The sequence below is a fragment of the Anser cygnoides genome, chromosome 8 (genome assembly GCF_040182565.1).
Source record: "Anser cygnoides isolate HZ-2024a breed goose chromosome 8, Taihu_goose_T2T_genome, whole genome shotgun sequence".
In the NCBI taxonomy this organism is placed as follows: domain Eukaryota; kingdom Metazoa; phylum Chordata; class Aves; order Anseriformes; family Anatidae; genus Anser; species Anser cygnoides.
In genome coordinates, this window is record NC_089880.1 from 20,887,973 (window position 1) to 20,910,237 (window position 22,265).

Below are 22,265 nucleotides of genomic sequence, written 5' to 3' on the forward strand. Positions count from 1 at the left end.
CCATGGATAATATAAGCATATGCCAAAGTATCGTTGATTAGGATGCTATAATGAGGAAACAATTGCTTTCATGTTTAGCAAAAAGACATGCCAAATGCTTTACCAAATTTGCTATATTTTTATACAACACCCCGCTCCAGTCCCACGAATCTGCAGAAACTTTGTCTCCCTCGGCTCATGAGATTCCCAGCCATACAATTGCTTTCCTGCCTCTTTCCTCCCTGCCTATATGTCTTTGTTTTCCTCACAAAGCAGAGTTCAGTGGATTTCCTGTACCTCCTTACAGGCCATTACCCTTAAAGCAACACTTCTTGGCTGCAGAAAGGATCTATCTCAGAACTGAAGAAAGCTCTAGGAAAATCACAGTCAGGCAGGATTGCCTCAAAGAAAAATGGGTCTTGGGGCTCACGTATACTCAGCTCACCAGGAAAAGGTGGAAGGAAGCATGTAGCCCATTACCTCCGAGCTCGTAAACCCTGGCTAGTTACTAATCTCTTCCACATCTTCCTCACCCTCCCTGATTTGTTTCACCATCCTTCTACTGCTTCTTCACTCCTTCTGCCAGGAGGCTGCCGCTCTGCCCTTCCATCCTCTTCCTCCCTCTATCCTGAGCACTCTCCCAAGCACTTCCTCTAACCCGTGCTCATCTAACCCACTCACTCCTGCATCTTTTCTGACACCTCCTGTGAGACCCAGGCTGCTGCTTCTTTTACTTTCTCATTTACTCCCTTCTCATTTATTTCCTACTGGACAGAACACGAGGTCCTCAGCCCCTCCCAGCCCTCCATGTCCTGCTTGTGAGTCTCAGGATCTTTTGGGAACGCGAAGTTCGGGATAAAGGGCAGTGTCAGGGCAGCACCTGCACCAGGACATAATTTTCCTAATAGGCATGTGTGCATATTTTGCACATGGTCGTACATTTTAAGGCAGGGAGTTTTTTTCTGTGACACAGGGGCTCTGCACCAGGCGCCACGCAGCAACAGTATCACCAATGAAACTGCTTCCATTCCTAGGTAGGTGAAATCTCCTTCCCGGAGGAGCGAGTGGCAAGTGGGAAGGGAGTGGGGTCTGGCAGGACAACCTATGGGGACAGCTGTGCTGGGGCTGGAGAGAAACGAGTGTGTTGGAGGTAATGGAAGGCTGCTTGTACAAGGACTCAAGGTCCGCAGAGCTGTGACTTGTGCTGGTTGCTACAGGCTTCAGCAATCCCGCTGTTATGGTTGTCCCAAAACCAAATCCCACAAATGCCAGTCTTCATCTCATTGTTGGTTTTATCCTATAAAAACAGAAATATTGTGGGTTTCAGTGTTTTTTGTTTGGCTGGTTTGTTGGTTTTGGTTTTGTCTTAAATCCCTCTCTCTCTCTCTGCTTGGGAGATTTTTAGATTTCACTTGTTATGAACACTAACATGGCAACAGAATCCTACAGGTTTCTGTTTTAATCTCTGATAGATGGTCTCCTCTCTCAAAAACAGAGAAGATGAAACTTGGTGATACATAAATTGATTTGGATTATATATAGTTGTTAAAAAATTGTGTGTGACTTTTAATCTTTTGAATTTTTCATGAAATTTTAATTTGTTCAAGAAAACAACACCTCAATGAGATTTCCTGAAGCAATGAAACCTATAATTGTAACACTAGGCTAGCAAATATCCAAAATAATATTTGGGTAGGGAAAATCAGAACTGCAGGGGAAGACAACATCTAAAAGGGGCTTCATGTTCTGCAACTTTCGTTATGCCTAGCTAACCATTTATAAAGAGCAAATTCAGAAACTTACTTTCCCTTCTGAGTTAACTGCCTCTTTTCTAACCCATTATGGGGTGTGTATAATTATTCAGTGAGCTGTTAGTTTTCTGACAGGGAGAGGTTCCTTTCTTTTCTTTGTGTTGGAAACTATATACATTCATACAACGGGAAAGTAGTTATATCATGTGGGAATTGTTCAGTGGATAGAAAAAAGAAGGCAGTACTTTTATAACATGGAAATGGTATTTTAAGAGATTACTTTTAAATAATTTGGAGACGTTTTTAAACCCTAATGCCACAATGTTTTAAACACTATGACATGTTAATTTAATCTCTCAGACCATGCATGTGTGTTAGCTACGTATGTATGGAAGTGCTTGTAAAAATAAAAATAAAATGATCTTGGGAACCCTCTGTGATAATTTTCACTTGATATGTGTAGGGCAGTTTGTCTTACACTCCATACATAATTCAGAGTGCAAATAAATGTCTGTGCTTTACTGGAAAGTACTAGAGAGATTTGAAAGCCTTTCAAACATTTTCCTGATATCACTGAGTAACTTCTACATTGTTTACCAATTTTATACTAGTTGAACATATATGCAGGTTCTTATTCTCCAACGTCTGCTGTTCCTAGACCCTGATTAGTTTCACTAGAGTCCACTGCTGTTGATGGCCATAGCCCCATCCTGAAATACAGCTGACTCTGTGATGATATTAAGTTTATAGAAATATCTGAATTTCATGGAAACCTTTTGATTTTAGAGGTCAGTATGAAGCCTTTAAATAAAGAAACAAATATGGTTTTCCTTTGTTCCAGTTCTGGTTTCCAGTCTGCTGGACTATGGCTACACTACTGCAAGCTGCAACATGACATGCCACAAAGATGCACGTTGTGAAGTTCAGGGTGGGACACAAGGCTGCTATTGTGCCCAAGGATATACGGGAAATGGCATAACCTTCTGTTACGGTAAACAGATTTTACCTATATGTATTTCTGTGATGTGCTTGCTTGAAAAGAATACTCAAGAGTCCATTAACTCAAGGATTAAACTTCATGGTACAACACCTTATGCTAGCATGCTGTCAATGCCAAAAATTAAGGTCTTGGCAGTTTCTGAGAAATTCTACAGCTCAGCCTCAAGCTACTATTTTAGTATAGCATACCATGCATCTCAGTTGTATATGACCTGTTTTCCAGCTTAATTCTTGGTGCATTACGGTTCCATAGAGATGCTGTTGTATCTTCTCTGATTTAGCTTTAGCAATTGCCCTTGTGACTTCAGACTTCTAAAGCTTGGGGTTGACACAACTGCTACTTTATAACCCTCACATCTCATCCATACACACGCAGTGGTAGCTCACTCTTCCCAGCCGCTAATCATGATAAAAAAAACTACCATTCCTGAGCTATGCTAGAAGACTGAGGAGGTGTGTGCACCATGGGGAAATGCCCACATGTGAAGCCAATATTCATTTTTCCACTTCAGCTGCTAGCAAGGGAAAAGTGCCAGAAATCCTGCAGAGGGGTCTGCTTCTGGATGTGTTTGTCTTCCATCCAAAGAAAATTATATTTTCCCCTCCTTCATTTTTGAGTTGTCCTCTATTATGTGTAGCTCTAATACTTATTTCCACTGCTAAATGAATATTGTCAGTTTTTAGTGTCCTGAGAAACAGTTATGAATATTAACCAGCCATTTAGTCAGTTTTTGTGTTTCATGCATCTTGGGAAATTAAGCAGTAACGGGCACTTCAGTTTAGTATACGCAGAGACAAGCTGCCCACCTTTAGTTTGTTTTTTTATGGATCATTCACAATGGTATATTTGGAAGCATGTTTATTGGAAAATTTAGAATGCAAAGACATCCTCATAAGAAAGTTGACTATCCTTTTATAAGCTTGGAATGTTTAGACAGAAGTTTTGCAGTCTAAAATAATAAACAATAAGGAATCACAAAAATTGTAGAATAATTTAGTCTGAAAGAGACCTCTGTAAGTCATCTGGTCCAGCTCCCACTCAGAACAGGACCAATTTGGGGTTTCTTGGGGCTTCAGACAAGTTTTGAGCACCTCCGAGGACAAAGATTGCACACGTCTCTGGGCTGGCTATTCTACTGGCTGACTACCAGAACTTTGAAAACTTTTTACCGATATCTAGCTGGAGTTTTTCTTGTTGTACCTTATGCTCTCAAGTGCACTCATCCCTTACTAAATTTCCAAGAATAGCTTAGCTTCATCTTCTCTATGAACCCCGTGACCCCCCCCATTAGGTACCTGTAGATGGCAATAAGATTTCCCCTTTGCCTGTTCTTAAGTCTGAACAAACCCTGTTTTCCTAGGTGCTTCTTTGCATCAAGTGCCATGTAGTCAATAAATATATTTCTTTAATATAACGCTAAACTTGCCATAAATATAGGTCAGTCTTGTATACACCACATTGTCAGTAATTTTCTAGAAAGTTGTGATTATGAATCATTAACTAAATTTACAATAAACATAACTGTTGTCCCTCATTGATGTTATTAAATCCATAAAATATATATGTCAGGTATGGCATTCTTAAATCTACACATGTAAGGATGTATTTATCTTGCCTTCCATGTTATTTGTTCTCATGCAGCATCTTTTTCTTACTTTCATTTTCTCTTTTATTTTCTCGGGGAAATATACATTAAAAATCAGAAGGACACTTATTGGTCATTTAAACAAAATTCAGTACAGTGAAATAGAAGTGTCAGTCACTCACAAAACTTGTAAATCATCTAATTGTTTATTAAAAATAGTACTAAATGTTTGGAAACTTAATATTTTGATCAAAATTTCCAATATCAGTCCAGGCAAACCAGCTACTAGATTTGTATGTGCTGCTTTGCAGTTAAGTGGCAATGGTTTGAAGCAAGCCTCAGGTCAGGAGACCAACATTTTCTCTGGTAAAATAGTTCAACAACCACCAAAGTCACTTACCCTCAAGCTAAGTAGCAAAGCTTGTATCAGAAAAGTATGGCTGTTGTCCCTGAAAGAGAGCCTACATTTCTCTAGGGCAGCATATTATACAGTGTGTTATTAATATTGTGCAGTAGTCCTCTAATAGCATAAACAAGTAATTTTAATTGGGTAGGCTCTAAAAAGGATTAGAAATATAGGCTAAACCCTATCATAAACAGTTTAAAGCTATGAAAATGTAAAGCAAAGCCTCAGTCATTTAATGATGTATTAGATCTTGCTGTTCTGTATGGGGAATGCTGCAGGTGTATCTGCTATTCTACAGATAGCTACCCATTTTTCTTCAGTTAATAATCTTAGGCTTTTACAATGATAGTCCAGTCACCTTCAAAGGAGATCATCAATTATGTGCTAACACAGGCATTTTCTAAAGAGTATATATGGTACGTTATGTTTGCGTGTTTGCCCTTTTTGTTATTTAGATGAGTTGTGAGAGTCATAATTACTGTCATCAACATTAATAATTCTGCATAGTGCAGAACCATCTTCAGTGCATTTACCTGGGAGGCAGTTAAACTGCAGCAGTGGTTGTTCTGAGGTTTTCTTCTAAAACCAGCAACTCAAATTCTTTCGACTTGTAAAAATGTTGAACAAGAAAAACATACTTCTTTTCAGTTTAGTTCTATTAAGCTTATATAGCTGGAAAAGTGTCCCTTTTTATTTATAGAGACATTCTCAATGTATTTAAAGGATTCACAATTTTTTCTCTACTTTCACTTGCTTGTAACACCTCTTAAATACTTGTAAAAGTTATTTCTTTGCTAGCTCTGTCTTTTCAATGTGATACACTTAGACATTTTCCCTTGTGTTTACTGTGCTGCAAAAGGCAATAATGCCCTGTTACATTTATTTTCTAGCACCATTGTTGATGAATCATGAATCACTGATGTCAGCATACCTTAGGAATGGGGTTTGTTAGTTTTTACTTTGCTCCCTTTGCCAGCTGGCTAAGTGATTGTAGAGAGCTCAAGATTATTGGATTTGCTGTGTATAGATAAAGACATATAGATATGAATTTAATTTCCTGGTGTCAAAGTCATGGCTGTTAAAATAATTATCCTCTTACAATCTTTCCCACAAGATTTCAAAAACTTTAAATTAGGTCATGTTTTGGACTTTCCAAAGGCATACTTTGGCCAATCTAACAAAAAGCTAATCCTCTTCATAATCTCATTGTCTTCACTAAGAATATGTGCAGGAATGCACATAGTAAGGAGAATAACTGATTGTAGGATCTGGCCTCTTTTATATATTGGAATTATAACTTGCATAGCCATAAATTCCTTCTGTAGAATATCTTCTAGAAAAAGATAAATGAGTCACCTTGTCAAGCTTTACACCTCTGAGGTATGAAATAATATCCCATTCTTGTTTTGTATTTATATATCTTGTTTTATGTAATATAAAATGAGAGAGAATGGCCTCTGAAAACTGTTTTCTTTTTAGGACTCTTTTTGGGCAGATGTGTACTCTGAATGTAATGTATGAGGCTTTAGCTTCTCACTATCATACACGTAAATGAAGTTTCATAGCTAAAGCTCTTGGCAAAAAAAAAAAAAAAAAGTATATATATGTATATATACAAATAAGGCTGATTTATAGTTAACTTCTTTTTGTGGAAAAAAAAAAAAAAGCCATGGATTTTGTACAGACAAACAGCATATATATTAAAACAGCACTTTTGTAATCTATTTCTTTATGTGAAAAATCAGCCGTATAAATTATGTGTTGCTCATAATCCCAGCTTTCTTCTCAAAAAATAGAAAAAAAAAGAAAAAGGAAACAAACAAAATTTCAGATCCTTTAGAGAAGATTGGGGTGGAAGTAAGATTTCAAAGAAGCTAATATTTTATTTTTAAAACAGAGGGGAAAATGAGTTGGCATCACTGATGCTTTCCCAAGCAGCATTGCTGTTTCAATACTGGCTGCTTCTTGATTGCTGACTGCCAATTTGCTGCTTTGCTGGCACACTGCAGGAAATTAAAATAAACAGTGTGATCACAGTGTTTACTTCAACTTTGTAAAATACGGAAGGAAAATGAAGCAGTGTTGTTTGTTCCAGGAGGGTAGGCAGGCAAGCAGGAAAAGCCTGAACAAAATATCCCTCCCAGATATCCCTGCACAATATTCCCTTATAAATGTCACTTGCAAATTATACTGCAAAAATTAATCAGTCTTGCTTGTAAAATAGTTACAGCTCTTCCAGAAATAGCGAGCAGGGACTTAGGCTATCAGGACGACTTTGCACTGTAACAGGACGCTGACTTTCTTTCTGAAGTGCAATGCAGTAGGATTTATCATTTTCCAGAGGCAAAAAATACATCAGTGAAAAGTGGTATTTTATATCAAAATATGGAATCCCTCTGAGGACACAGAGCAATTTATGTAAACTCAGCTGAATCAAAATGAAAGCCTACTCAAAATCTGAACATAAACATATTTTCTTGTTTTACCGAGGGTCATACTACCAACTCTCTGGCTTTTGCCAGCTCTTAGAAGGAGCCTTCCTGTGAGACTCCCATCTTCTTGCTGTAAGGTGATGTTGAAGTGTCCCACAATCAACTTCTATTGTATTCACTGAATTTGTTTTGATTCACCAGTGTCACCATTGCCATTCTATAGCACTCAATAGGTCTATAGTTTTATGGAAACTATATAGAGTTTGGAAATTTTACCTTTCAAATTAATTTGACCCTGTAAAAACACTGTATACAATCATTTCATTATATTCAGAAGTGTCTTTCGGTAGCGGATGATCTGATCCAAATGCTGGATCACCAGAGATTTTTCTGTTGTTACCAGCAGGCATACATCACTGGATGTCACTTCTGTGTTTACCAAATAGTCTGAAATCACTGATACGGAAGATCCAACCCACACACTTCCTAAATTCATTTCACTGCTATCAGTTACCACAAGCTATAAAAAGGCAAATTGCAGCTGCTCTAGCATAACACAGCAGGAGAGAAATATGCCTTAGCCAAACACAAATAATGGGGCTCAACACAGTGGGTGACAGCTTGGAAAACTTGGGATATGCTACACAGGAAGGCAAAGCAGACCTCTGATTCCAAGCCTTTTTTATACATTCCTCATAGCCTCTGGGCTTGTCTCTCGCTTTTCATTACCCTTTCTCCTTTTTGCCCCTCTGTCTTCTAGTCTCTGCTGTTCTACATCCAAATTCTGCCATATCTTTTCCAGTTTCAGGGTGGTGCAAACCAGAGTTTGGGCTGTATGAAAGGGCAGAATTCATCTTCATATTCAGAATTCATACTCTGTGTTTAGGTGTCTGACATTTTGGTGGTCCCAAGAACTGTTACGAGGCCCCATCCTGTTTGTTGTATATGTAGTTATTATATTTTTAATTAAGTCCATGCATTCAGTGTTTCTCTTTGGGAAACAATAAGTTTTCTTCTTATCTACATCTGCATTGGTCATAACACAGCTGAATGTTTTTCACCTTTTCCTGAAACACAGAGACTGACTGCTGAGCTGTACGATGTTACCCAGCTGAGGTATCTCAACATTCATTATTAAACCTGTAGGCAGATGATGAAATAGGAAAACCTGGGCAAATTAGCCTGGAGGATTTTGTATTCTCTACCCTGTGCATAATGGTCTACTTGCCTGGGAACAGTTGGACTTGCTAGGTTAATGGTTGGACTTGATGATCTTGGAGGTCTTTTCCAACCTAACTGATTCTGTGATTCTAAGTTAGCATAGCAGGTTCCTGGCCATTTGGGGACCTACAGCTTTGGTGGCACTTCTTGTCTTGTGGGTCCTTTCTTTGTGTATGACTTTTGGCTGTTCATACACAAGAAGTTACACTTTTGTGTGATTTTGGGAGGGGTTTGATAGCTATGGTGTGTGTAGGTTGCTGGGGACTACCCAGCAGTTGCATGATTGCTTTCCAGTTGCAAAGGACTGAGATATGTTTATCTTCCTTAAAATAGCCATACTCTTTGCTAAAAGTGTTAATAAAAACAGTATTTGTACAGTTGACTTTACTTTTTATAACTAACTGAAATTGCTTATTGTAACAAGCTACTATTGAAAGTATGTTTTATATGAAGCTTTTAAGAGTAGATCAGGAGTTTGAAAGGAAAGAGGGCGTTACAACAGTGGCTGGCTATGCATAAGAACATCAGTCAGATGGAAAGCAATGCAGGATATTTGAAGTAACAAAATGTTCATGCTGAATAAGACACAGTGGAGGCTGTCCTACTCCAATTGTCTTACCTCCTTAAATGATTGAGTCCATAAAACGTCCATAAACATTTTATGCATTCAAAGTGCCAAATCCAGTTAGCTCACTTGTATGAAAAAATATCTTACAGTTTTTCACTTGAAGAGAGTGAGATCCATGAAGAGAGAGAGATCTATGAGATAGAGAGAAATCTTCAGAGGGATAGCCCTGCTTCCTACTGGCAGAAAATACTGTTTTCCTGGGCCAGAGATAGAGCCCACTATAATCACTTTTAAAATTGACCCTGACTTTAATAAGGCTTGGACCAAGCCCATGTTAGACTTGTAACATTCACAGATCAGAACACAAAAAAAAAAAAAAAAAAGCTTTCCATGTTTTTTGTTTACATTTTTTTTGAAATGCTACTTTGAGCATGACTTAAACATAGTAATGGATTACTAAACTAAACTTCCTCTTGTTATATCTTTAATCATATCCAGTCTCTCTTTTAAATTAGTCCTGTTTGCATCTAAAAAGTTTTTTAAATGTGTGTACATGATGTGGTAGTAGAAAAACAGTTAGTTGTCTCTCTCAAAAATGTACCCAAACTTTCAAGCTGATCAGCTGCACATGGATAGTTTCTCATTTGTTTAATTCAAAATGCGTTTTAACCCTTGCCAAATAATGCTGACTTCCTTTCTTGAGAAAATAATTTTTTCATCCTGATTTATGGTCCAAGAATCAATCAATATGGTCCATGTTTAGAGGATGTGGGAAAATTTCATTTAAAGAACTTAAAACTTATAATCTCAAAGTCTGCTAACTTTGTGCCTACCAGAGACATAACTGACTTTCTGTATCTCTAGCATCTACAACGCTACAATCCAAAAATATCCAGCAATAACAATACATTCTTCTAACTTGCTGGTCCAAAGTAAAGGGATGGTAGATATTTCCAGAACTTTTGGATATACATACATGTATATGACATGTACACAAATGTATACACACCGATCTATGTATATGTGAATAAAAAACACATAGTAGAGCTCACTACACCTATCGGATTCTGCATCTGCCTTTGGGGCTATGAATTTAGTGTAAGTCACCTAACAAAGTATCATAAAGAATTACACACCTAAGAGAGAATGATGTCATCTTTGTATAGCTACATTGATTTTCATATAATATCCCACCAATCTGGCATACTCATTTGTCTCTGTTCAATAAATCATAGAGTTTAATAATGGAAAAGTGTTCTCCATAGGATTGTTGTTGCTTTTCCCCCCCCCTCTTCCAACATAAACTGGCCAGGAGTGGTGAAGTTGTCTGTAACCTCATTTGAAATGTGTAATTTATCTAGGATGATATGCTGGTGCACAATTTTTCTGTGTATGACTGTGAAAAATTGCCGACTGAGCTGTTGGCAGACAGAATATCAAACCTTGCTCAACCCTGTATGTATAAAAGAGTTTAAGAAGGTAATTGACACTTTGGGCCTCTATTTGCCAAAGAAAGAGATAATGACGTTCTCCAAGAAGATTGGAATCTAACCAAACATTGTGCTCTAAATATAGAGCACAAAGCCAGGTGATGTTTGTGAAAATGCTGCTTGGCTGCAGGAGGAGGAGGGTGTTGAAGGACTGCGATTTTGCACTGTATATTTTTTAGGTACAGATTTAATTTAGAGATTATGGCTTGAAAATGAAATTTACAGTATGTGTGTTTTGGGGTGATAAGAAATTGATTTTGTGACCTTGGTACACACTAATTGAAATATCTGGCACTGTGTTTTGCTGAGGTTAAAGGAAGCCATATATGCCTGGAACTGTATTCTTCTTTCACCTTGAACTGTGCAGTTAATCACAACCATAAGCACTGGCAGGAAGGAAGCTGCTGTTTAGCTGTTCTACAAGGAAGCTGAATAATCTCTGTTCATTGTCTAATGGATAGGTTGTTGTGTGATCACTTTAGGCTAGGTTTAAGAGATTCAGATAACTTCAAAATGCAGACTTCTGGTGGCATTAACCATTCAGTGAGCACCCAGGGACAGAGCTTCACCCAGTGCGGGGCAGAGGATGGCGCAAACAGGCAGGTATTCACGGCTCTGTGGAGCTGCCCACCACCACTCTTGTGGCTGTTTGCTGGGGCTAGGACAGCTCTGTCCTGTGCTCTCTGCCAGTGTGCACGAGGTGGTCCAGGGAAAAGCTTCCCCAAGCTGTATCAGCACTGGGGAGGTTGAGAACAGTACATGAACTGCTCTGGCCTTGGACTGGTATTCCTGGACATCCTCCTGCTCGAAAGGCCAGTTGTAGCATTAACAGGTCTGCTTTATTTAGCTGGATTTCTGTCTTAGCTTAGATTTATACAACTGTGACAGTCTAGAGGTTTCTATAAAGCAGTGTGGCAGGGTGCCCCATTATTTTGCTTATTACTTAATGTTACATATTTGTTAGGTTGGCACAGGATCACGTTTTTCAAAAAGGAAAATGAAAGCTCCTGAAAAGCCTTGACAATAAATGGTTATTTGTTCAAAAACAGCCGAGTCCAATCTTTGTTTATGTTAGTTGGCTTCATGTAATGGTGTTGCAATAAAGAAAAATAGCTCTTCATGATATGCATTGGCTTTTATGTTTTATTTGTAATGAAAGCTATGCACATAGGCAGCAATCTACATAAGTTACATTGAGGGAGAACATAAGCATAGATGGTGACTTGTGTGTTTATATATTTAGTATTTGTTTGTGGCAGAGCGTCTGGATCTCAATTTTAAAGAATGTGAAACCAAGCTGAGGTACTTCAGTTTTCATTCCCAGAAAGCTACCAAACGAAGACTAAGAAAAAAGGTGAATTTACCACCCACCCGGCGACTGCTGCTTCTCCTTCTCTCCTGCCCCATCACTGCAGAGGATCTGCAGGTCCATTCCCCTGACCTTATCTTCTCCTATTCGATCCCAGCTTAGGAGAAAGTCCATGGGCTCTGAGGTTTATTATATTGTGATCCTCACTGCTCTCCTAACATAATGACGATTTTTGTGTATACCTAAAGTTCAAATGGGCTGAGGGAAGCACAGTCCTGGTTCACCGCTTGCATCGGGAATGTCATGGGAGCCAGGAGCTAGTGCCACAGTGATATCTGCACTGCATGAAGATCTTCATCACTGATCTCTGTAACTTCAGAGGTCCTAAAAAAACACCAGAGAAATTTGCCACTACAGTTCAGCTACCAGGTATATTGGTGTGAACTGAAAGAAGTTCAGTTAAGCTCTGCGGACCTAAATAAGAGCTCTGAGCTGCTCAAGCCTTGCATTAGTTCTTTGTGGTGATGGAAAAAGGGTAGGTGGAAAGTCATATTTCAGTGGAGGCTTTGCCTTACTTTTTGTCTTGAATAAATCATTTTGGTGGGTAGCATTGATCCTGAGGAACCTCTGCCTTTTTAAAATCAGCTTGGAAAAAGTTCAGAAGGGAGATCAGTGGAAGCTAGAGGTACTCAGGCGAACAGTTCGGGCCCTTTGTACCTATCCAAAATGTTTCATTATTCAGAGATATGATGAAGCATGCATCAATTCATAAATATGACCCACTGTGCAATGTAAAAATGTCAATATTTCTGTCCCATTGTGCAAGGGATACCTGGTGCATACAGAAAGAATTTCATCTCTTTAACAACCACAGAGAAAATAGGAAAGGCAAATAGCCTTCAAAAGAGTATTGACTTGAAAGCAGGGGTAGGTAGAAGTTTCTAAAACTTAACACAGCTTTTGAGCTGGGGTAATCAAAATAGAAATGACACTGGGGAACAGATGTAAATGATGCAGAGCTGCAGTTTGGCTGCTTTTTTAGAGTCGTGATGCAAGTTGTGGTACACTGATTCCACCACACTCAGCTCTGTGGTTAAAATCTAGGAGCTTCTACATGAAACTGTCTTTAGAAGATGAGGTCACTTTAGGCATGCATCACACAGTACCACGGCTGTCACAGGAGAAGCTAGATAGTATGGCCTAGCTGTGCTAGGACAGAGTAGTGGGCTACCCACTGTTGAGCTCAGTTTGCATCATTTTGCACATGAGGTCTAAGAATTAGATGAATGTCAAAGGGGAGGCTGAGACAATATTTACACAGCTGTGGGCTGCAAAGAAAAGAACTGTTAACTGAACTTTTTGTACATCGTCTTGAATAAACAGGTAGTATGCTAATACCACCAAATGCTGAGGAGGGATGTGCTAAAAGGTCTCTGGGCTGTGTTCTCTGTTCTCAGAGAAAGTTATTGCAGCTTTTATTAGCTGTAAAGTGCTCTTGAATTATTGCTTAAGATTTGGCCTTAGAATGATCTAAATTCTAAAAACTTTTAAACTAAGGATGGCACATCACCCCCAGGCAATTCCATGCAGACAGCAGCATTCACACTGGAGCTCAGTATTCAAACTAGTGATGGGGCTGTGCTGTAATATGGATATCTGGTTTTGTGTACCGCAACAGAAACCCAAGTGCTGGACTACTGCAGCTTCTGCTGGCATTGTAGTAAAAACAGTCTCTTGAAATACCTGCTGCCTCTGTTCTCATTGCAGCAAGCAATGGCAAGAGCACAGATGAGTACAATGATATACTTTATTATAGTTTCCTGCAGAAAGGGTGATGTTGATGACTTTCCTCTGATAGAGAGGGGACTTGCAATTGACTTTTGCAAGCCACAGCAGCTGTAGGACACAAAGCCACAGTTAGGGGTGGATTTTCCAAAGAAATATTTGTTGAGCACTTTTAAGCTGTCAGGCTCTATCCTAGGTGCCTAAAGGAGGACTGAGTTGTTTCAAAAGAATAATCTCAGTTGTGGGTGCTGAGCAATTGAAAATCTGTCTGTGAAGTGCCTTCTTCCTTTTTTTTTTTTTTTTTTTTTTTTTTTTTTTACTATCATCTGTTGGTAGTTTGGGCTTTTGATTTATTTATTACTTTATTTTTAACTGCAAAGACCCTTTAATTAGGGGGGGAACTCTGAATGAGCTGGCACTGCTGGTGGTAGTAGCTCCTTGCCATTGGAGATTCAGTAATTAAAGAAGTAGATAATATCGTCCTCATTGAGGAGATTTAGAAAATCATAAGGACTTCGCATTATTACAGTGTTTAACATCAGCAAATGGAGGGGAGAAAAAAAAAAAAACAATGGCAATTTTCATTAACTGCAATGCATGTGGAGGGCTCTTTTTCTTTCTTTGAACAGCCAAACACTAAACAATTCCTAAATCCCTCCTTGTTACTTACGTTGTTTTTTTTTTTTTTGGTGGTTAAAAACCCCATAAAGCAGAAATTGAAGACTTGCGATTAAAATACTTGCTGACAGCTCCATTCAAAACATTCTTTCAAACAGTGCTATCACATCATGATTCATCCACTATTCTGATATAGTTGCTTTAACAAGCACCTTCCTTCACGGTTAGGGCCCATCTCTTTTCATCTGAAAATTCTTCCTTTAGACACTTATTGAATTGCTGCTGTAAACATGTCTTTCTCTGGTATTGCACTGTTTGGGCTACAGAACACATGTAACCCCCCCCCCCCCCCCCCCAAAAAAAAAATAAAATTGAGATGGCCATTGGTCATGGCACAAGAAAACAAGAAAGAAACACTAACCTTTTTTTACCTTCTTACCAGGAGGATCTGGGTACAAATGTCTTGTGCCATTAGCATAAGTCAGAGTTTCTGGCTCAGTGCAATGACCTTGCATCCCTCTGCAAATAACACGTTTCTGCCACAGAGCTGGCGTGCAGCCCCAGTACTTGTAGGCACTTCTGTGCACTGGCTCTTCTAGGGCCAGGTCTTCACCTGGCGTATAGCAGCACAGCTCTACTGATGACAGCAGAGTTAAGCAGCTCCCACCACCTGAAGACTGAACCCAGGAACATCCCAGGGATTAAGTGGTCCCCAGTGAAGTAAGGTGAGTTTCACTCTCTGAGCTTGAAGTTGGAATTATTTACAGTCACTTTAACAGGACAACAGCTGCTCTTTACCTAGAGATGTGCCAACAGCACTGAAAGAATTTGGATCTGAATTGCAGATGGATGGATTTCAATTTGATTCAAGTAGCTGGACTGCACAATGCTGTACTGTAAGCTCTCAAAGTCAGAGCTTGAGAGAAAAATCATTAATTTGGAAGCTGATACTCTGAAAGACTTTTATGAAGCAATATATTTTCATAGCAGACACAGATCAATTTAAAAGTAGTAATCAAGGGCCATGTGCTACGTGTTCATGGACAGAAAATGTGGAGAATTCAGCCAGAGCCAGACACTTAACATTCAGAGCATTCAGACTAGCACTGAGGATATTGCCTCTATGGAAAATAGTATGGTACAGAATTAAAGTATTGTGAATTTGTCAGATAATCACAATGCCGTACAGATATAAAGAAGCTGCCAGATCACTGCCAGAAACAAAATCAACATAACTTTTCTAGGCAAATTTGGGTTTATCTTCTGTACAAATTTTGGTGGAAGGAAAAGTCTTTACAAATATTCCACAGATAACATGTGCTGAAGTCGTGAGACAAAAGAGAAAAATATAATTCAATAGAATTTAGTATAATTCAGTATCTTTGATAGGCATTCTTTAAATTCAAAGTAACTATACCTGTTATCATCAAATAAGATTCAGGCACAGGGATTATTCCCTTGCCAGTCATAAGAATTTTACGAGATGTAACAAACCCTTCAAAAATAACGCATCCACGCAGTACTGTTTTATGTCATGCAAATGATAGCATTGTATAAACCCAAAATTTATATTTACTTGGATACTGCTACAACTAAAATCCTCCTGGATATTTTTAACCTTGCTCCCTTAGTAGTCTCTTTGGAAATACTTTTATGAAAACATAGTGGCCACTGGCAGTGATAGATGTTCCAAAAGGCTGAATCATTTCATCTTTCACAGCAGTCATTGACAGACTCTGCACAGTACCATGCTAAGTGCCTGAAATCAGATCTTCAGGCATTCAGGATTCATACTTGGATCCAGCCTTGTTTTCAGTGCCTAGCTGAAGTCATCCTATGTCATAACTTGGAACAACCTGAAGACATCCTTGTGTGAATCACAAACACTCTCAAAGGTTGCTGGTTCTCCAGTTTTCCATATCAATCCTTACCAGCCAGGGAGGAAGGTAGAGAGTAATGAAATCTTTAATTGGAGGCTTTATTTTAGCTGATATGAGGTTTTCTGCAGGAGTGACATTGAAGTGTGGTCCTCCTCAGTACTCTTGAACTTTGTTGTCTTCCACTGAATCAGAAAAACAAACAAAAAACAAACAAAAAAAATGTTTTCTTTAAATAACCTCATTTGAAAAGTTACACTGTGAATTCACATTTACTAAGGAATCCACATGGCAGTATAATTTTTCTTTGGATTGAATAATGAGGAAATGTGACCTTGAGCTTGCATTTCACTAGCCATCAAAGTCAACAAACTTAAGATGTAAAATGGTAGGAAGCCAGGTCTCAACATTTTCAGGTCCTGTGAAAAAATTTTGTTTGCTAATAATTATATGTTTGCTGTTTTTATTGTTATTTCTCTGGTCCAGCCTTTGATAGACCAGATGTAAATTACTTTTGTCTGGTTTGTCTGTGGGCTCCTGTTATTATGAGTTGCAATGTAAAACCCTCCCTCACATATTTGTATAAATAAATCTGGTCACTGACTCTTCCCATTCCCATCCTCTCTGCCTTCCTTCTATATAATATCTCTGTCCTGATTGGTGTTAACAACATCTAGTAATTTAGCATCATCTGTGAATTTAATTCTCAGGCTGTTCATCTCTTTTTCCAGAGCATTAATAAATATGTAAAATAAAACTGGGCTTAACACCAATTCCTGTGGCAACCCAACTGGATACCTCTTCACAGCTCAGTGCAGTGCTGTTTGTCATGACTCATTATCCTTTGTTTACATTCCTTCAGCCAGTTTTCAATGCACATGACAGCACTCTTATCCAAGACATTATAAATTATTTTTCTAATAAGATTTTGTGAGCCACTGTATCAAATGCTACAGCCCAGATATATTGCAGCCACTCTGTTCCTTCCATATACTAACCCAGAAAATGGTGGAGAAGCAATTACATTTGTCTGGCATGATCTGTTTTTTGAAAATACAAAATACTTATTGGTCATGGTTCCCCTGTTGTTCCAGATGATTTTTACGCTCATAATATTTATTCCATTATTTTAAAGGAGATTGATAACAATTGTACCAGAAGATATCAGCGGGTTCACACTGCCTCCCTTTCTCCTTTTCTTTAAAACCTTTCAGGAACTGCTGAGATTCACAGCTAGGACTTTAAGGCAAAAGGGGCAATATATCCCAAATGCATACCCTTCAGCAACAGGGAGTCACACATGAGCAGTATTGCCAGAGGGGTGTCTGAGAGCAGATTACAGCTGCTCCCTTCTCTTTAGATGAGACATCAGTGAGGAGGGACAGAAAGGCTGCAGGGAGGGAGGAGGGGATTGCCATGAAGATCTGAAGAGAAGAAAGGAGCAGGGGAAGGCGGAGGGAGTCTCAAAACTGGGAGTTGAGTTGATGGGGGAATTCTGGAGCTATCAGCTCTAGCAGAGGATCCCTAATCTGTCATTAGTTCAGTGATTTCGTCTGTTCCTATTCAAACTGAGAGCTATGCCTTGCTCTGTTCCCTAGTAATTCTTGTGATGCTGTTTGCTTGATTGCATACCACTTGGGGTTTTGGAAAACAATTAAAAATAACCCAGTTCTTCCATATGAATTCAGATGAAGGCATTTTGTTTGTGCACTCTGCATTTTGTATCTGCAGCCTATCTCTTCTCATGACATCTAGGCCATGTGGAATATTAGGGACAGGAACTTTGCTTTTGTAACCCCATGTTTGGGGTCCGAAATACATGGGCTGACTTTGCACTGGCTTTACAGAGAGCTGTTCTTGCTTGCAAATGGTGGGATCACACCGAGGATCAAATCCTCTTTGTGGAAGGATTACATTTTCTGCCAAATATGTGACATGGTTCAGTTTCAAGCACATACAGAATAAATCTATGACAAGACAGACATTTAATAGTGGCTTAGTATCCAGGACTGTCACAGGAGACAGCTCTCAGTATCTGATCTAGTAAGATCTATTAAGGTCAATGTGGGATCCACCCACATTTAAAAAAAAAAAAAATGTACGGATGATGTCTAACGAAGTTTTAGTACAAATTTATATATACTGCACTAGTATGGATTAGTAAAGCTAAATTATATGGGGAGATAACACCTAGGAAGCCACTTTTAAAGAAACTGGTTTTCCTTTCTTCCAGATCTTGTCACTGCTCTGCAAATCTTCCCTATCTTCTTTGTGTCTCTTACCCACGCTTATCCTTTGACTTTAAAATGCATTCATCAAAGAGATAACAGGCTTCATTTTATATATGGCTAAGGATTATCCCATGAAAACAATGCTACTGAAAACATGTGATGGCTGACTTGTAAGGAGTGTGCGAACACTTTGTACATATTTTGAAATTTTCGGTCCAGCTCCTGGAAACAAACAACATGAACTCACTCAGGAGATTCCTGTTTCTTGCTGTGCTGAATGCCATATGCTCTGAGAGCTCCAAAAAGCCTAACTTCCTGTGCTGGGGACAATCAGAGAGACAAATGCTGTCACTTCCACCCTGGAAACTAACTGCCAATGAAGTTAATATCCTTCTCAGACTGCTCACTTAGGAAAGTATGGGTAATAATGTAATTGGATTTCTCCTTATATGACTTTGTAAAAACAAAAGAAGTGGGGAGAAAAAAAAAAAAGAACAAACATGATAAGTAAATTTTAAACCAGATAAGACAGCCTAAAGACTTTGTAACCACCTTCCTCCTCTGTAATTAAAGAATGTTTAAAATAGACTAACTTGGGCTATATCATCATGGCTATATGATCCCAGGATCCAACCCATACTTCAAGATTGCACCGACTGGAATAATGCTCTCATGAATAAAATAATGCAGGATAAAGTGTTGTTTATGATTTCTTTTCTCAGCAGATTAGCTACGTACCTCTTGTAACACAGGCTGGCTCTGTGGAATATCAAGCACAGCAAGAGACCTGTTAGAAAATGAATTATATTATCCAGCCAAAGCAATATCAGAAATGTCTCAGAGTCTACACTATCTTAATGTTGATTTAAAATCATATATTCATATTACCTTTTTATGTCTAGTATAGCAATGTGATGGAGCCTTTCTTTTGCCAAAGTTGTATTATCCCATTTCTCTGAGTTAGGTAAACTGTAATGTGTCTGCTTTACAGATGGGTAAACTTAGCATAAAGAGTGGGAAGCCATTGTTTTCAGTCAAGAACGCCTAAACGTAAGCATTTTCATCTGTATTGGCCATCCGTAGTGGTACTGGTTCTGGAAATGCGCCTCTTTCCATTCATTTCTATGACAGATTATTTTACTTTAAACAATTCTTGGATAAAATACATTAGGCTTCCCTAGGGCAGGAACCTGAAATCAAGACTCCCACATGAAGATCCTTCCTGCCTGGCTGGAGAAATGTGCTCATGGGCTCAGGATGATTGAATTGCATTTTGCCAAGTGGCATAACTTCATCAGGGTTGCATTTCTGCTCAGTTACTGCCTGTAGATAGGCAACTGGGGTGCTTTTCATGACAAGGGGAGAGCAGAATTATTTAGAACTACCTCAAACTCCAGCATGCTAAAATTGCTTATGAAGAAGACATTGCCACTGCCGCCTCCTCTTTCTCCTTTTCTTCCTCCTGTCTTTGAATAAATGTGGCTGCAGCTGTGCTGAGTACAGAGCAGGTTCCCATCAGTGTGTTAGGTATATTATGTTTATAGGACCCTGTCCCAGTTTATCGCTGTCAGAGTCACAGGCTCTGACACAGGCTTTTGCAAAAATTCTTTTGTCAAGTTGAGACTAAGGAAGTGGCTGCAGAGCAAGGCATTAAATGAGTATCCCTGTCAGTAGCCAGTCCTTTCTAGCCTGCATTTTGATCAATGTTGTATAAATCATAGTATAGTCTAAATTATAGGTATATAAATTATAACTTGTAGCATGGAATATTGGACCTGCTGTGGTTTTTAGCCTGCATACTACGGCATAGCCAACATACTGTTTCTATCATTTTAATAACCTTTACAGAGCAGGTGGCTGTTGCAGTTAATGCTGCTATCATTTTTCTTTCCTCATGTGATTTGCTGTGATGACAGTTCCATCATTTCATTTCGAGTATTTAAAGCTATTAGGAAGCATTTTTAGACAATCATCTTGTATAGGTATTTTCAAGCATGCCTAAAGCATATAGGGAGTCAATCCCTTTTGCACTGCATATTTCTAAATAAGTATATAATATGTTTCATGTTAATCTGTGGAAAAACTATGGAAAAGATCACCAGCTGGGATAAACTGCCTAATTTAGTTATAGTTATGCCCTTATATTCCAGATGGGGATCAAGCCCAACATCTTACAATTGCAAAGATTTCAAAGACGTAAAACATTTCTAAGATCACTGCCATATATATTTTGCATTTCAAAGATAAAATACAGAAACCAGTATGTCATCAAACCATTTAACTTTCTTCCAAGTTTGAGAGTAAATTGACAAGAGATCAGCAATTGGCAGGAGAACAAATGAAACATATTGAAAGAGCCAATTTGCTAGTATCGAGGGAGGCAGATGTGTCAGTTTTACATCTGCTGAAGCAGAGTCCTTGTTGCTGGTTTTTCCCCTCCTCTTTTTAAAACATATTTAATTACCTAAAGGTTTAATTATTAGATAATTGAATAATCCTTTAGCAATGACCAAGGAGCACTCCATTCAATGAAGAGCCCCTTTCATCACTGTGCTGTGATTCTGGCAGTCACAGTTTGTTTGTGGAAGTTTCTGCTTTTTCCCTCAAACTCGTCACACCTGACACACACCAGATTTCAATTGCAGCTTAGTAGTTTCCTGGGCCCCGATACTCCAAATGCCAATTTATTACCTCTTTCTTGAACTAGCTATTAAAAGGGAAGGAAGTGGAAACAGAGCTGAGTTTTCTACTGACAGCCTGCTTTAGGATGTAGGCAGAATGAAGAGTGGAAGGCTTAAGGAGGAGAAAAAAAAAAAAAAGGTAAAAAAATATAGACTAGGGCAAGTGCTTCCATATTTCTATACTCAGCCAGCAAGCTAGACCCATTCATAGTTACTTTCTTCCTGTGAAGCAGGTAGGCAGAAATGAGCTAAGCCTGCCAATAGGTGTTAGTCAGGGCTGTAAGTCTGAGGTGTTGCAGCAGCTGTAGTTTGAGGGAACATACACAGATAATGAAATGAGTAATTCTGTGCCCTTGACTTTCACGGTTAGTATTTGCCAGTCTCTATTCTCCTTTTCATTAGTTTATTATGTGTTAGATTCTTATGAGAAGGATTTAAAAATACATTAACAAAATGAGGTAGCTGAGCTCTGTAATTCTTGATATTTTATTAACTTTCAAGAGTCTGATATGTGGTGTATCCAGGATGTGTAAGCAAATTAGAAAGCCAAAGAACTTTATGTGAGAAATTGTAGTACCTCTGGATTTGCAGAGTCTTTGCTGCCAAGTGTCTCTGTGAATCAGTTCTCTCATATGCATGTACCCTGAAAACTAAGGAACTGGAAACAAACAAACAAAAATAACACCTTTTTTTTTCTTGGGGGGGGGGGGGGGGCGTAAAGAAAACAGACTTTCTCTGTTGCTAGGAGTTTAATAGATGTTTTCTCTTTTGCTTTTATTCTTCTTGTATGAGGTTTGAGTATTAATGTAGTTAATGTGACTTCAGGAGTTAAAGCCTTAAGAAAAAAACAGAAGCATTGTAGAAGTGTTCACTTCATATACTGAAGGCTTTTCTAAAGCACTGAGCACTGTAGCCTTGAGGTACTCATTTATGCCTAAAAATAACAATTATGCTCAAAATATACTATTACAGCCTTTGAACCACCACAATTTTTACCTTAAGTTCTACATTAGACAGTTTTTTCCAAAGCAGAAAAATATATATATATTTTAGGGAAGGTCTTGGTGCTCTTAGGAGAAGTGCACTACTCACTTACTGCAACGAGGGCTGTTGACTGTGGGCTGGGGTGCCACCAGGTGATCACCAGTGCTTAATAATGGGAACAGCAGCACAGGGCTTAGAAATGAGTGCATGTAATGTGTCATTTTTCCAGGGTATTAAAGGGTAGTCAAGGTTAAATTTCCAATGACTTGAATTTCACTTCTAGTTCTACTTGATAGTAGAAACCAGGTGCCTTCCTAGCTACACAATTTACATGAGCCTTTGCTCAAA

The 22,265-nt window shown here is 38.7% G+C and overlaps 1 protein-coding gene across 5 annotated transcripts in view; it reads left to right on the forward strand.

The window, feature by feature from the left end:
* Nucleotides 1-349: 349 nt before the first annotated feature.
* The window catches only part of ADGRL4 (adhesion G protein-coupled receptor L4), a 74,855-nt gene continuing 52,939 nt past the window's right edge, over nt 350-22,265 (forward strand). For 2 of the 5 annotated variants that reach the window (XM_013177987.3, XM_013177989.3), the window contains exons 1-3: nt 350-433; nt 953-1,013; nt 2,572-2,721. In XM_013177987.3, the coding sequence (XP_013033441.2) occupies nt 392-433; nt 953-1,013; nt 2,572-2,721 (253 nt within the window). In that variant the 5' untranslated portion in view covers nt 350-391. The other 3 variants (XM_048059032.2, XM_067001240.1, XM_048059031.2) reach the window with 3 other exon arrangements.